Source organism: Patella vulgata, chromosome 8 (genome assembly GCF_932274485.2).
Source record: "Patella vulgata chromosome 8, xgPatVulg1.2, whole genome shotgun sequence".
Classification (NCBI taxonomy): domain Eukaryota; kingdom Metazoa; phylum Mollusca; class Gastropoda; family Patellidae; genus Patella; species Patella vulgata.
This window is the reverse complement of record NC_065886.2, coordinates 52,759,932-52,774,622: the sequence shown is the minus strand read 5'-3', so window position 1 is coordinate 52,774,622 and position 14,691 is coordinate 52,759,932. Positions and strand designations below refer to the sequence as shown.

The 14,691-nt window shown below is 36.9% G+C and overlaps 1 protein-coding gene across 1 annotated transcript; it reads left to right on the top strand.

The window, feature by feature from the left end:
• The first annotated feature begins 3,972 nt into the window (after positions 1-3,972).
• LOC126831057 (uncharacterized) lies at positions 3,973-14,101 on the top strand. The gene is made up of 9 exons (XM_050561669.2): positions 3,973-4,109; positions 4,787-4,976; positions 6,351-6,493; positions 7,266-7,416; positions 8,299-8,442; positions 9,806-9,943; positions 11,166-11,302; positions 12,349-12,499; positions 13,216-14,101. Exons 1-9 carry the CDS (start codon positions 4,076-4,078, stop codon positions 13,823-13,825), a joined length of 1,698 nt encoding a protein of 565 aa, XP_050417626.2. The 5' UTR covers positions 3,973-4,075; the 3' UTR covers positions 13,826-14,101.
• Positions 14,102-14,691: the final 590 nt, after the last annotated feature.

The following is a 14,691-nucleotide window of genomic DNA, read 5'->3' as shown; positions in this document are numbered from 1 at the left end:
TGTTTATTTGTTTTGTTCTATTATGTATGTGTATATTCTCGATATCTTTCATATCCGCTTCATCATTAATACATTTTTATCAGGAAGCGATATTTATAAGCATCTTCATGATTGTTTTCGTGTCCAATTCAGCTATAAAAATTGTAAACATTGCACTTAAATATTGTTTAAACCGTGAGTGTCCAATATACCGTAATTCAGCTATAAAAATTGTAAACATTGCAAATAAATATTGTTTAAACCGTATTGCGATTTGTAATCCATGTTGCGGAGACAGGCGTAACTTCTAAGAAAAATACAATAACAGTACAGACCTGCTGGAATAAACTATAGTTATCGCTTAAAATGTGTAAATAGAAAATTAAAAAAAAACACACGCACAAGGGAATGGTTAGCGCGTGAGCGCTGCGCTGTATTATACGGTCTGTCATTGAGTCAACTGGCGGGTTTTTGATTACCCGGATGTACGTGACAAGGAGTAGGGTCGCCTGTCCAACCTCATGGGTTTTCTCTGGGTCCTCTGGTCTCCTCCCACTGCTAAAGACCACAACGCGCAAGCGAATTGTTGAATTGAAATTGAACCATGTGTTAGTCCCGAAATGACCTAGTTTGTGTCGAGCAGACGTTAAATCCCACCCCTTTCTCTCTCTCTCTGTCTGTCTCTCTCTCTCTCTCTCTTTCTCTCTCTCTGACACCAACGGTGTCCTTTAAAGACGCGCAGACATTTCTCACCAATAGTATCAAAGGTAGCTGATAGTTCAAGCAGTGGGCCTTCAAAGAGAATCTGTTTCGTCATCTGCAGGTAATGAATCATTCGTCTATCCTATCAATGAACGAATTTACAAAATGTGAAGACCGTGATATGACTGGGCCCTATGTCTAAATGTCATTCAATACGCTAATAACAATAAAAGATATTGCGTGTTGTCGTAGCAGGCATTTTCTGATAATTGTTACCGTAATAGATACATGCTTATTTCGAGGTCTGCAAATCAACGTTGAAAGATATTTTCCTTATTTGATAAACAGGAGGAAGGTGTGTCTGAATCTATATCCCATAATGATTTGCGGATAAATGTCACGATATATTTTTAGCTACTGAATAAAGCGCTTTTATCAGAGGGTTTGTCCATGTAATTGTCCTATTTGCTACTAAAATCGTGCACACTTTGAAACATTGTATGAATAAATGACAAACTTTGAAACATTGTTATCAATAAATGACACACTTTGAAACATGGTTATCAATAAATAATATAAGTTGAAACATTGTTATCAATAAATGACACACTTTGAAACATTGTTATCAATAAATGATACACTTTGAAACATTGTTATCAATAAATGATACATTTTGAAACATTGTTATCAATAAATGACACACTTTGAAACATTGTTATGAATAAATGACAAACTTTGAAACATTGTTATCAATAAATAATATAAGTTGAAACATTGTTATCAATAAATGATATAAGTTGAAACATTGCTATCAATAAATGACACACTTTGAAACATTGTTATCAATAAATGACACACTTTGAAACATTGTTATCAATAAATGATACACTGATCTTTTAACTAAAACTCTCATTCCACATACTTAAATATATTGATAATTTGGATAAATATTTTGATGATTTGGATAAGGAAATGGACACAGAGGTAAAATATTACGCTTAAAGCATGTGCCAGTTTTGAATTTCAATATGTAACTTTTCAACCTGCGATATATTTTGATCTTCATTAAATAGAGAGAGAAAAATGGGATTTAACGTCCACTCGGCACAACTAGGTGGACTAACATATGAGGTGTTTAGCAGTGGGAAAACCCGGAGAAAACTTTTATTCAATAATCTCTCAAGTCAGTATAATAAAAAGTCGTTGATACATATGACACTGATATTGTTATTCACGTCATCTGGATCCCCATCTGTATTAATTTCCTAGATATGATTCATAAAACATAATCGTCCAGCATATCCGTTCAAATGTAAATACAATGCACTCTGTCACTTCCGACATCGAAAGGGATCAATAAAATATACCGGATTATACAGCATGTCGGAATACTCCAATTTTTCAATTCCGGAAGTATTATTGTACCTCGAATACCGGAAGTATTATTGTACCCAGAATATCGGAAGTATTATTGTACCTCGAATATCGGAAGTATTATTGTACCTCGAATGCCGGAAGTATTATTTACCTCGAATATCGGAAGTATTATTGTACCTCGAATACCGGAAGTATTATTGTACCTCGAATACTGGAAGTATTATTTCAATACACCTTCAAATACCCAGAACTTCAAATATGATAAACCTTTCTGTACATTCAAAATTTATTACATAGAATTATTACGTTTTTACTTCGGAAGCGTACAAACCGCTCATACATCATTCTGTTGTATTCGCACAAATCTATTATCGAATTGATGTTTTATGGGTCAAAATAACTAAGTATTATATGGAAGCGTATAGGGGTCAATAGCGCGATAGATACCGCAATAATAATTTGGTAATATGTCAATATATTGTGATTGTTCTGATGATTTTATCTCGGAAAAGACAATTTTTGCCAAGTTAATTGAATAACTCGCTATGTTGTATGTCGTTATTTCGTTTTAAATGCACACGCCGACATAGCGAATGGCGATATTTCGCGAAAATGTCGACATATGCTACGGCGATATGGAATATGTCGACAAAGCTTCATAATAGCAATATCTTAACGCAAACGTGCACATATAAAACGAAATGACGACATACAACATAGAGCGTTGACTCAATTAACTCGGCAAAAATTGTCTTTTCAGAGATAAAATCACCAGAACAATCACAATATATTGACATATTACCAAATTAATATTGCGGTATGTATCGCGCTATTGACCCCAATACGCTTCCATAGTATTAAGACTATCATCGTAAAAATGGAATCACTTGATGTATTACAAATGGGGTTAAACATGTCACTATAAAATAAATATACATCTTTTCTCGGTGGTTTACAAATCTGTTAAGCTGTTTCGAGGACTACTCAGCTTACAACTTGAAGTGTCTCATTAGTTGGCAGGTCGACGTCGTCTGATGTCATGTAACAATTTAAAAAAAGAAGTCGCAATACTTGAGAAAAACTTTAAACTTTCACGCCCTGTAACTCCATACAACTTAAACGATAGTTTCCCAAACAAAGATATGCAAGTGACGCATCCCGAAGTCAAAGCGACGACATGACGAATTCTTCAGATTGTGATATTTCGATGGCTGAATATCACCTGCTATATGGCTTGCTACAAGGTTACATGTTTTGTCCTATTCTATTTAGCCTATATACTAAATAAAGAGAAACAGAGAAATGGGGTTTAACGTCCACTCGACACAAACTTGGTCATTTCGGGACTAACACAGGTTCAATTGTATTGCAATAATTCGCTTGGGCGTAGGGGTCTTTAGCAGTGGGGGGAACTGGGGGACTCGGAGAAAACCCACGAGGTTGGACAGGCGACCCTACTCCTTGTCACTTACAACCGAGGAATCGAAACCACGCCAGTTGATTCAATGACAGGCCTTATGATACAGCGCGCACCTGCTAACCATTCGGTCATTCAGCACCCCCTAAATTAAAACCAATACATAATTCACTCTTGGGAATAACGCTGTGTATTTTTTGATATATTCAGCTTTCCATACAACCTGGGTGGAAATAAGCACCATTTTAAATAATTTACCCTGTCTCTCTTCATTGCCAAAAACTGAGGATATGTTCAAAGGTATTTGTTTACAAGACAAGAGTAAAATGATAGGTATAAAGGTGTAAACCGTAGACACTGGGCTAAATAAAGAAACCACTGTGCTGATTATTCACGACTGATATTTGTTCACCGTCTCTGTAAAAAATACAGTCAAGACAAAAACACCGCCAATTAATGACGTACGATTTCATTAAGTTTCTTTAAACACGTGACATGTTGATTCACAGTTTCTAAAACTTGTCAAGTTTTCGGTTGATGCATATCCCATTCTGTTGGATGTTCGAAATTTTACCTTAGGAGAGAACGTTTAAGTTTGAAATGGATAAATTACTGTATTTGGGTTTAAGTTTTGGTAAGTTAACATTTTTGTTCTATTTTATCGGATTATTATTTATGAGGATATACGTGCTATATGCAACATGATCGATATTGGATTCCAATTGGGGAGTCGTAAATCAGGTAAGATTTAATATTAAAAAAAAAAAAAAAAAAAAAAAAAAAAAAGAAAAACATGTTACCCTCTTCTTATTTAAGAATTTTTCTTATATACAACGATTCTGATTCACTTTTATATTTCTTTTTACATTAGGTTTGGCATTAAGTCCAAGTTCTTAGTTAAAGGCTCAATGCCACTCTTGTTGTAACTGAATAATATGTCCCAATCTTTATTCTGGTCAACAAATTGTACTATTTTAGAATATTTCAATTAATTGATGATACAAATTTCATCTTAACACACCTTATTTAAAAATTTTGAAAAATTCAACATAATGGTTTGAAACGTCTAACGTAAACCTTTACAAATGAAACTTCGATTTAAAAATATTTTCGAACCCTCTGGACAAGTAAAATAGAATTTAATGGATAATTTACACAACAGGTAGGATACGGAAAACATCTAATACTTAGAATAAGGCTATTATTTATTTTCTGGGGCTGTCAAGCCAGCGAGAGTGTTATTGGCCCTTTAAGAAATTTTCTTATATACAATGATTTCTGTTTCCTTTTTATATTTCTTTTTTACATTAGGTTTAGCATTAAATTTAGAAATTGTTTTCGTGAAAGCCACTATTACAGAAAGTCCGAGTTTGTTGAACAATGAAGGACTTCCAAGACCCAATGCCGTTCAGATGCCATCATGGATTAAATGTATGCGGTTACCATCCATGATTAATGCAACGCGTCAAAACCTAGCACTCGGTTCATTACACTGGTGTAGGTAAGTTGTTTTTAAATACATTATTGCACGAATTTCTTCTGTTGCCGATTTCTGTGTAGGATAAAACACGAGACTGCGGTTATGCTGGGGAAAGAAAGACTGAAGAAAATGACCAGAGAAAAAAAAAAGAAGGTTTTTCTTCTGAAGTCCTTCTTCCCTAGCATAACCGAAGTCGAGGACTTTATTTTGCTTACAAACCCTCTATGTTTACATGTACGCCAAATGAGAATATCCTAGAATTCCAGTAAGAAAAACCTTATATCATGTTTTCTTAAGGAAAAATACCTACTCTGAAAGAATGACCCGTTACAGGTTTAAAGAAAAACTTTCAAAAGAATAACCCCAAATTCCCCTGTATATATCAGACCGCAAGTTTTTCCGGGTATAGAATATACCCCAAAGATCAAAGAGATTTACCTTTACAGATTTATAAATCACTTTAATCTTGATTGATGTTGCTCTTCAAAGATAATACAGGTACATTTCTGACGATAGAAACATAGGTATATTTCAAATGGTACAATATTATTGACAAAATGTGCAACTAAGACCAAGGATTTGTCTGAAAATGTTTCGTATCTCTGTTGTATTAAGAAAATGACTGTACAACTGGCCTTTAGAAGCTTAAAGTCACTGTTTAATTAAATACGTTTTGTTCTTTTAAAGAATGAAAAAAAATCTTTCTTTGCCAAATGTTAAAGTGCAGGGAATTAGTTGGTGTTTCGGAGTTAACTCTCCTCCAAATACCAACAAGTGAACGTATTATTTAGGTTTCATTAACCATACATTATGTAAGAGCTATATCTGTCTATTGCAGGTCTTTCTTTAGTCCTAAAATGTTAGCTAAATTATTATTTAGACATTAATTTACTTATCCAGACCATGATTAACACTCGATGCTATCGCTAGCCTGTGATATTTAACGGATTGGAATACATTTTTTGAGAAAAAAAAAAAAAATAAACGTACCGACTTTAGGTTAGCCTAAAATTCAATCGCTAATATCTCGGTTCAGAGTGGAGCAATTTGAATGAAATTTTCAGCATTTTCTGTTTACATTATCTAGTTTTTAACTATTATAGTGAGAACTGTCAACTCGTTATCTCATCTCTCATAATGCATCTTTAATGAAAGTAATAAAGTCATTCTGTTATGTTTTCTTAAATAATATAACTAATATTTATATTTATATCTTTCCCTGTTTTATTTCTTTTAATAATGTGGACGTTATTTTACCGTGTTTATTTTAGCAGCGGTGTATATTTGAAATATATTCCCTGTCTTATTTCTTTTAGTAATGTGGACCTTATTTTACCCTGTTTATTTTAGCAGCGGTGTATATTTGAAATATATTCCCTGTCTTATTTCTTTTAGTAATGTGGACCTTATTTTACCCTGTTTAGAAGAGGGTTTACTACAAACAGCCCAGAACAACCCATTAGATTTCTTTGCTTCTTTAAATAAATCACCTGGCAGTTTAAAACAGAGAAGCGATGAATTATGTTCAACGAATCCCGGTTTGTTTAATAGATTTATTTAAATTGCCGAATTGTATGGGTATTTTATTTTGTTCAATAGCATTATTTAAATTGCTGAATAGTATGGGTATTTTATTTTGGAAATTTACTAGCCATTCACACCGGATCAACTTTGCGCAGGTGGCGTTTACGGACACTAGATATTTTCGAGAAATATTATTCCCCGATATGTTGTTACATCTTCTCTGAGATTGTGTTTTTAATTTTGTTTGTCTCTATTGTACTCAGTGTTCTCTTCATTTCTTAATGTGAAGATATTTAATTTTCTCATTTAAGAAACGGGTTGGGTGTGGGTGGATGGCCGAATGGTTAGCGCGTACGCTTTGTATCATAAGGTCTGTCATTGAATCAAGAGTGCGGTGTCGATTCCCCAGTTGTACGTGACAAGAAGTAGGGTCGCCTGTCCAACCTCGTGCGTTTTCTCTGGGTCCTCCGGTTTCCTCTCACTGCTAAAGACCCCTACGCGCAAGCGAATTATTGAAATAAAATTGAACAATATATGATATGTTAGTCCCGAAATGACCTAGTTTGTGTCGAGCGGACGTCAACCCCCCGCTCTCCGTCTCTCTTTCTCTCTCTCGCTCTTCTTTCTCTCTCTCATTTAAGAAACTAAAAATAGACCCAATAGTCCTACTAGTAGACTTACTTAATAGATGCGGAAACAAGTGGATGTTGTTGTTTTTTTAAAATAGAATAAAACTGTGCCGAGTTTGTTGACGGTAAATAAATATATGTTTGTGTTTGATTACAGAGTACACGGAAGATTTGAACTGTGCTAGGAATAGAAGTGAAATAGGAATGGCGGAATGTTCAATGCAATTTAAACAATCGGTGGACTATTTATATTTTATCAGAAATATGCAGGATATAACGGAAGAGATGTTGATAACTATGGCTTGCGAGTACGTATCATTTCTTCCATAAGAATATGTGAACTGAAATGAAATAGGGTTTAACGTCCTACTGTTCTGCTACGACTGGGATAGTGAAGACGGGCATTATACGCCACACAGTGTGCTATGAGGGGAATTTAGTCCGGCCAGCAGAACCATGGCCTACTCTTATATCGAATTCCAACTGCCAAAGGATCTTTTACGTGCACGCTCATGTATACACGGACCTCGTTTTTTTTCGTCCCACCCGAATGACTAGACATCTGCACTTGCCAGTCCCTCCCTCCTGCACCACTGACAAGTGGAAACCACGTCGGAAAATCCGGTGTATACATTGGCGTGCATGTAAAAGATCCCTTGACACTGACAGCTGGAGTTCGATATGAGAGTAGGTCTAGCACACTGTATGGCGTATGCCCGTCTTCATTAGCCCAGTCGGTGCAGAACACTAGGACGTTAAACCCCGTTTCATTTCACAATTTATTTATGAGTACATATTATAGTAGTTAAGAAAACTTATACTCAGTTATTTTGTAATATAAAATGTGTACGTCTTATGCTAGGCTCCCACTATCGTGCAATGCGTTACATGACTCCACGATCTGATAGGTGAAAATACGTTCAGATACGTTTCGATACGACCAACACGATTGCTACGACTGACCTCAATATATGATAGGATCACCACGATTACTCTACGATTAAAACCACGATTTCAATCGTAGCACGAACCGTGATAATGGCAACCTGGCATTAGCAGGATAAAAACAATCAGTTTGAATTTGGTGTAATGTTTAATCTAGACTTGTCTCAGTAAAGGCATTAATATCGTGTAATTGTATGTATCATTCAAACTTCAAATATAAACTTTTATTTTCTCAATATTTACAGCATAACATCAGAAACTAGTAGATGTATGAATCGAGAATATTCATCGTGTTCTGTAGAAACCAGACAATTTCTTCTAGGGTATTACGGTTTGTTTACAAATACAGAATGTGTTTATAATGCCAGCTTACCTGACGAACCACCTAGGTAATATATACATATTTCATTTGTTTAACACAGAAAACAGGAATGGGGGTGGGGGCGAATGGTTGACGCGTGTGCGTTGTATTATAAGGTCTGTCATTGAGTTAACTAGCGTGATTTCGATTCCCTGGTTGTACGTGAAAAGGAGTAGGGTTGCCTGTTCAACCTCGTGGGTTTTCTTCAGGTCCTCCGGTTTCCTCCCACTGCTAAAGACCCTTACGCGCAAGCGAGTTATTGATATAAAATTGAACCATATGTTAGTCCCAAAATGTCCTAGTCTGTGTCGAGTGGGCGTTAACCCCCATTTCTCTATTCTCTCTCTTCTATGAGCAAATGTCCGGTTTCCTCCCACTGCTAAAGACCCCTATGCGCAAGCGAATTATTGAAATATAATTAAAACCATATGTTAGTCCCGAAATGACCTAGTTTGTGTCGAGTGGACGTTAAACCCCATTTCTCTCTCTCTCTCTCTATGAGCAAATGACAAATCGACACTTGCAAACAGCACACTTTTTGCTCTATTCAATTTTCAAGAAATGTGTTTTATGGTGTACTTATTTCGTTTATGGCTACAATCTTTATACCTGACATTTAACCAGGTGAACGCGGTTTAGGATGATCGCTCAAACACTGTTACGGTACAACTACAACTTAGCTAGGCCTATCCTCAATTGTTTGTTCACCATTCGGCCTGGTTTATCACGATGGACATAACCATCGCGGTTTGTCAAGAATGTGGAATTTCTGAACCGAAAGAGCATCACGTCTTCCGTGAACGACGACGACTTCACGCCGTTCTCGTTCTCGGAACGCATCTAAACCCCATTTAATCGGTAATCGGAGACGCCCCTTGACTTGCTTAGTCACATGACTTCATGGTAGCACGTAATATAGTGTACTCTTGGCGTCATACGGTGACTAAGCTTATTGATGAATTTATATAGACATTCTAAAATCAAAGATGTCCCACTATCATGACATTTTTCTGAAGTAGTATGTCTACTGGTTTGAGAGAGAGAGAGAGAGAGAGAGGGAGAGAGAGAGAGTGTGTGTGTGACACGTACAGGCGGCGAATAGAAACCAGGCCACGTGACTCAATGACAAACCTTCTAATCCAACGCGCACACGTTACCCCCCCCCCCCCGCATTTACGTGACGAGGAATATGGTCGCCTGTCCAACCTCGTGGGTTTTCTCCGGGTTCCCGGTTTCCTCCCACAGTTAAAGACCTCTAAGCGCAAGGTGCTTTTTGAAATATTATGTTCCCGAAATGACCCGGTTCGTGTTGAGTGGACCCCATTTCTCTCTTCTCTGTCTTCTTTGATCAATAAATTTATTTCTAAAATTTTGAAAATAAATATTTTCAGATTACCAACACCCGTGGAAGAAACTATTTTAATGAAATGCGGTCTTGAGGCCTCGTTATCAGTAAACATGAGTTCACGTCCACCTCTAAACTCGACGGTTCAAGCTGTTATTATCACGGTACTATTAGAAGATTGTAGGTATGTACAGAAGGCTTTCCTTTCGACAAGACCCCAAACTTCTGTTTAGAAACCAGTTATGTAGTGTAGTAAACATTCAATGCCCTTGGCAGTTGGAATTCGATATAAGAGTAAGCCGTATTGCCGCTGTCAGGGAAAAATTTCCTTCATATATATACATGTAGCACACTGTATGGCGTATGCCCGTCTTCATTAGCCCAGTTCGGAGCAGAACAGTAGGACGTTAAACCCCATTTCATTTCATTTCACGTATTTGGTGAGTTTTACTTTCTATCATCCAGAAAAATATTCTGCGAATATTAGTCTGGATGCGTTGTCAACATTTGAGAATAATAGATCATTGCCTAGATTATCTGGTCTTTTACAATATCATAAGTAAAGACTAAGGGAGGTAACTAGTCCTAAAACAAGATGCTACGCCCATGAAATTAATTTAAGAATGACATTTGAGAAAATCCGTTTGAATGCCATTTCAATATCCAAACTCTTATTTCGTTTTGTACAATTTCTCTCTTCAATGGGCCATATCTATATTTTTTTTTAATTAATCCTAATTCGTCCTCACGATTCATGTTTGTTTATAATAATGCAAGAATTATGGGATTTATTGCGGAAAGGGGCGCAACTCTTATACATGAGCAATGCAACTTTTCGTCAAATATTGATAACGGTCCGTGACCCTCCGTACGTTGAAGACTAGTGAGTTTTAGCCCCGAATTTGAAATTCGATATGTCCCACATGAACAGAGGGAGTATTTTTTTTTTTTTTTTTTTAAAAACTACTGGGTGGATAGCTGCAATATTGTAACGGTGTCGTGTCTTGTCTTGTTCGACGCCACAATTCATATACACCCTTCGAGGCTTTGGATTTTATTAAATTATGAATTTATGTGGTAAGGTTTCACCTTTATTTCATTGGGAATTGGCTTATTATATGCTAAGCTGTGTGCAGTACAATTTGGGGACAGTTTTTAAAATACGAAATTAAGGGAGTTATAGGCCAGTAACATATTTTTTCGTGAAATGATTACGAAAAGGAAGTTTTTAGAACGATCAACTATTGTGGCTCGAGCAAGATGGAAGACATCAGTAGGGGAACCATTTTTACCGGGCCCCATCCCGTTCATTACGCCCTCCTTATTTTGATCACGTGTCCCGACATATAATTTCCATTTGTTTTTAAATGTACATACAATGTGAATCTACTGGGTTTTTTTTTTAGATTGTACCGACAAAGATTTCAGTGTTTTGAAAGAGAATTCCCGGCAGCTACCACATTCTTAGATGTTTGGCAGAAACAGACATTTAATTTGGAGCGAGCCATAGCAGCAAATGATCGGTTCTGTGCCAATACCAATGGTAAATTGTTTCAATGACATTTAGTAATTGAACTGGAATAAACAGGTCACAATTCTATGGAATACAATTACTGCTTATTACTGAGGGACGTTTCCACTAGACTTCTCTAGTCATTATCAGTAATAAGCAGTAATTGTATTCCATTGTGACCAGTATACAATACCAATGGTGAAAATTATGTTCATCTTCTACTAATTTACTGTGGAGGATTTTCCCCTTTCTCAACCAATAATATTGCTTTAGTTTCCCTAACGCTAGGTTCCCCTTATCACGATTCCTACTACGATTGAAATCATGGTTTTAGTCGTGAAGTAATCGTGGTGATCCTATCAGGTCTTATTATATATTGAGGTCAGTCGTAGCAATCATGTTGATCGTATCGATACGTATCTGTACGTACCAGATCGTGGACTCAATATGGACAATCCTATCATAACGCATTAATAAACAACAACATTCTGCCGATGAAAATATAATAATGTTGTCCTTTCCAGAGAAATAGTACATGATAAGAAAAGGTGATTGACCGTTAACTTTTTGGTACATTAAAGATACATTATGGGAGATTAGATAACGAGCTGGCGGTTCTTACTATAATAATTAAAAACTAGATACTGTAAAGTCAATTTGCTGAAAATTTCAGTCAAATTGATCCACTCTGAACCGAGAATTTAGCGATTGAATTTTAGGCCTAGCCTCGATCATCATTACTAAAGTCGGTACGATAAAATGACATAGTCTCGATTATCCATTTTTTGATATAATCATCAATGAGCGTTGAGCAGCAGATTGGATTCTAATCCAGTTATTATCGAAGGCTAGCCTTGACATCTAGAGTTGATTATTGTCTGGAAAAGTTAATTAATGTCTAATTAATAATTTTGATAACATTTCAGGCCTAAAGAAAGATCTGAAATAGGCAGATTTAGCTCTTGCATATAATGAATGTTTAAGTTGATCCCCTTGATCAGTTGATCCTCTGAAACTCTAGTAACATCCCTTCTATTTTTATCAGTTTAATAATATTTTCTAATTATTTTACACAGAATTTGTTTCTAAGCTGACATCGTCGTGTGTTAATAGTTTCGATCGGTTACTACAAGTATGTGAACGAGCATATGGGGTACGAATCGGGACAGCAGAGCTTAATTACAAAGAAGATAACACCAGCTTTGATCTTAAACAAGAAGCTTGCAAGTTAGTACATTATACAATTTCAATGAAAATCAAGCGGGGGAGGGGTGGATGGCCGAATGGTTAGCACGTGTGCGCTGTATCATAAGGTCTGTCATTGAGTCAACTGGTGGGGTTTCGATTCCCCGGTTGTGCGTGACAAGGAGTAGGGTCACCTGTCCAACCTTGTGAATTTTCTTCAAATCCTCCGGTTTCCTCCCACTGCTAAAGAACCCTACGCGCAAACGAATTAATGAAATATAATTGAACCATGTGTTAGTCCCGAAGTGACCTAGATTGTGTCGCGTGGACGTTAAACTCTATCTCGTCTGTTTACGAATGTAGAACTTACATGCCTGTAAAATAAACCGACGTATTTTAAGTCATCAGAGAACTACATGTAACAAAATCCATTTTTGAGTGAAGTCTGTATCACTACAGGCCCGGGACTGTACTGCGCAGTGGATGCTTACGGCTAGCCCCCCGATCCATTCCCTTTACCTGATATGTACGTTTGTTTGTGATTTCTGCGTAGTGTGCCTTATCCGTAGATTTGTTTTGTGTAATTATGTGTGGTGCAGTCCCCCTGCACTTACTAATAGAGATGACATTTTAATGTTGACAGCCATATCGTTCACCGTGCGCAGATGATCGCTCTAAAGCGAGATCGATCCAAGCTGTTGCACCAGCCTTAATAGCATACGTTCCACAAGTAACCCGTTTACTTCTTTGTTTTGCAGTGCATCTGTAGAACGTGTGAAATGTTTAAAGGAGGCGATTAAGACTTGTGGTGACTATGAAACTGATGAATACAGTACAAGTCAGTATGAAATGTTACCAGACTTCTGTCTTCAACAAACCAGTACTCAGTCGATTAATGACGACACGGAATCCTTACCAAATACCACCGGAAGAACCGTGGTGACAGCACGGCCTGTTGAAACAGCTGTGGATAGCACAACACGTCCTGATCAACGGGGAGAGGTAACAGACGGACCTAGTTCCGTGATGCAACCGGAAACCACCAATAGCCCAAGCTTATCTGACGTTACGAAACAAGTACCCCAAGACGAATATACACAAAAACAACCCGATACTACAACATCACCAGTATCCATTGACGTTACGAAACAACTACCCCAAGATAAATATAAACAAAGGCTACCTGATACTACAACATTACCAATATCCACAACCGAACGTCCAATCGACTCCACCAAGCAGTCCAAGCCAACAACATTACCAGCAAAAGCAGCTGTTCTCGGAAGAACCAACGACAAAAATGCAGCTACTTCTCCAACACTGGCGTTGGTGTTAATGATTATGTCATATTTTGTTCACACCCTTTAGAAACATTCTAATAGTCACAGCTGTATTCATAGAAAAGTTTAATTAAATGTGTGTTCGTGATCGGGAAATACTGTTTTACCAAAACCATAATTATTCAATCTGTATTTTTCTGTTCCACCGGTGTAAAAACTGAACATTAGATTGTTTTACTGGAAAGCCATATTATAAATTTTGACTCATGCCTGGCAAATACTATTCCAAGACCTCATGACGTTTCGGGTCTCAATAAAAGTAAAAAATCAAACATTGGAATTAATATTGAATTTTAAACATCAATGTTTTGTTGTTTGTGACATGTCCAAAAGAAATACCAACTCTCCACACGAAACGAAACGGATTGTGTAATTCCACTCTATAGCATTCCAAGAAATATCATAGAAATATCAATAGGTACTCGGATAGACATTTATCCGATAACACTAAAGATGAATATAATATGGTCGAACAAAATCTTGTCTGTACAAAGTAATAATTTAAATGTAAACTGAATGCAAAAACAAGAGAAAACAGGCTCATAATAAGTAGGTGCATTATCTTATATAACGAATAACCACAGGGAGAGAGAAATGGGGTTTAACGTCCACTCGACATAAACTAGGTAATTTTGTGTCTAACTTTTGATTCAGTTTTATTTCAACAATTCGTTTGCGCGTAGGAGTCTTTAGCAGTGGGGGGAAACCGGAGGACCTGGAGAAAACCCCCGAGGTTGGACAGGCGACCCTATCCCTTGTCACGTACAACCGGGGAATCGAAACCACGCCAGTTGGCTCAATGACAGACCTTATGATACAACGCGCACGCGCTAACCATTCGGCCCCACCCACCCCACGCCCTACGAATAGCAATTTAGTGTTTACTAGTTACAC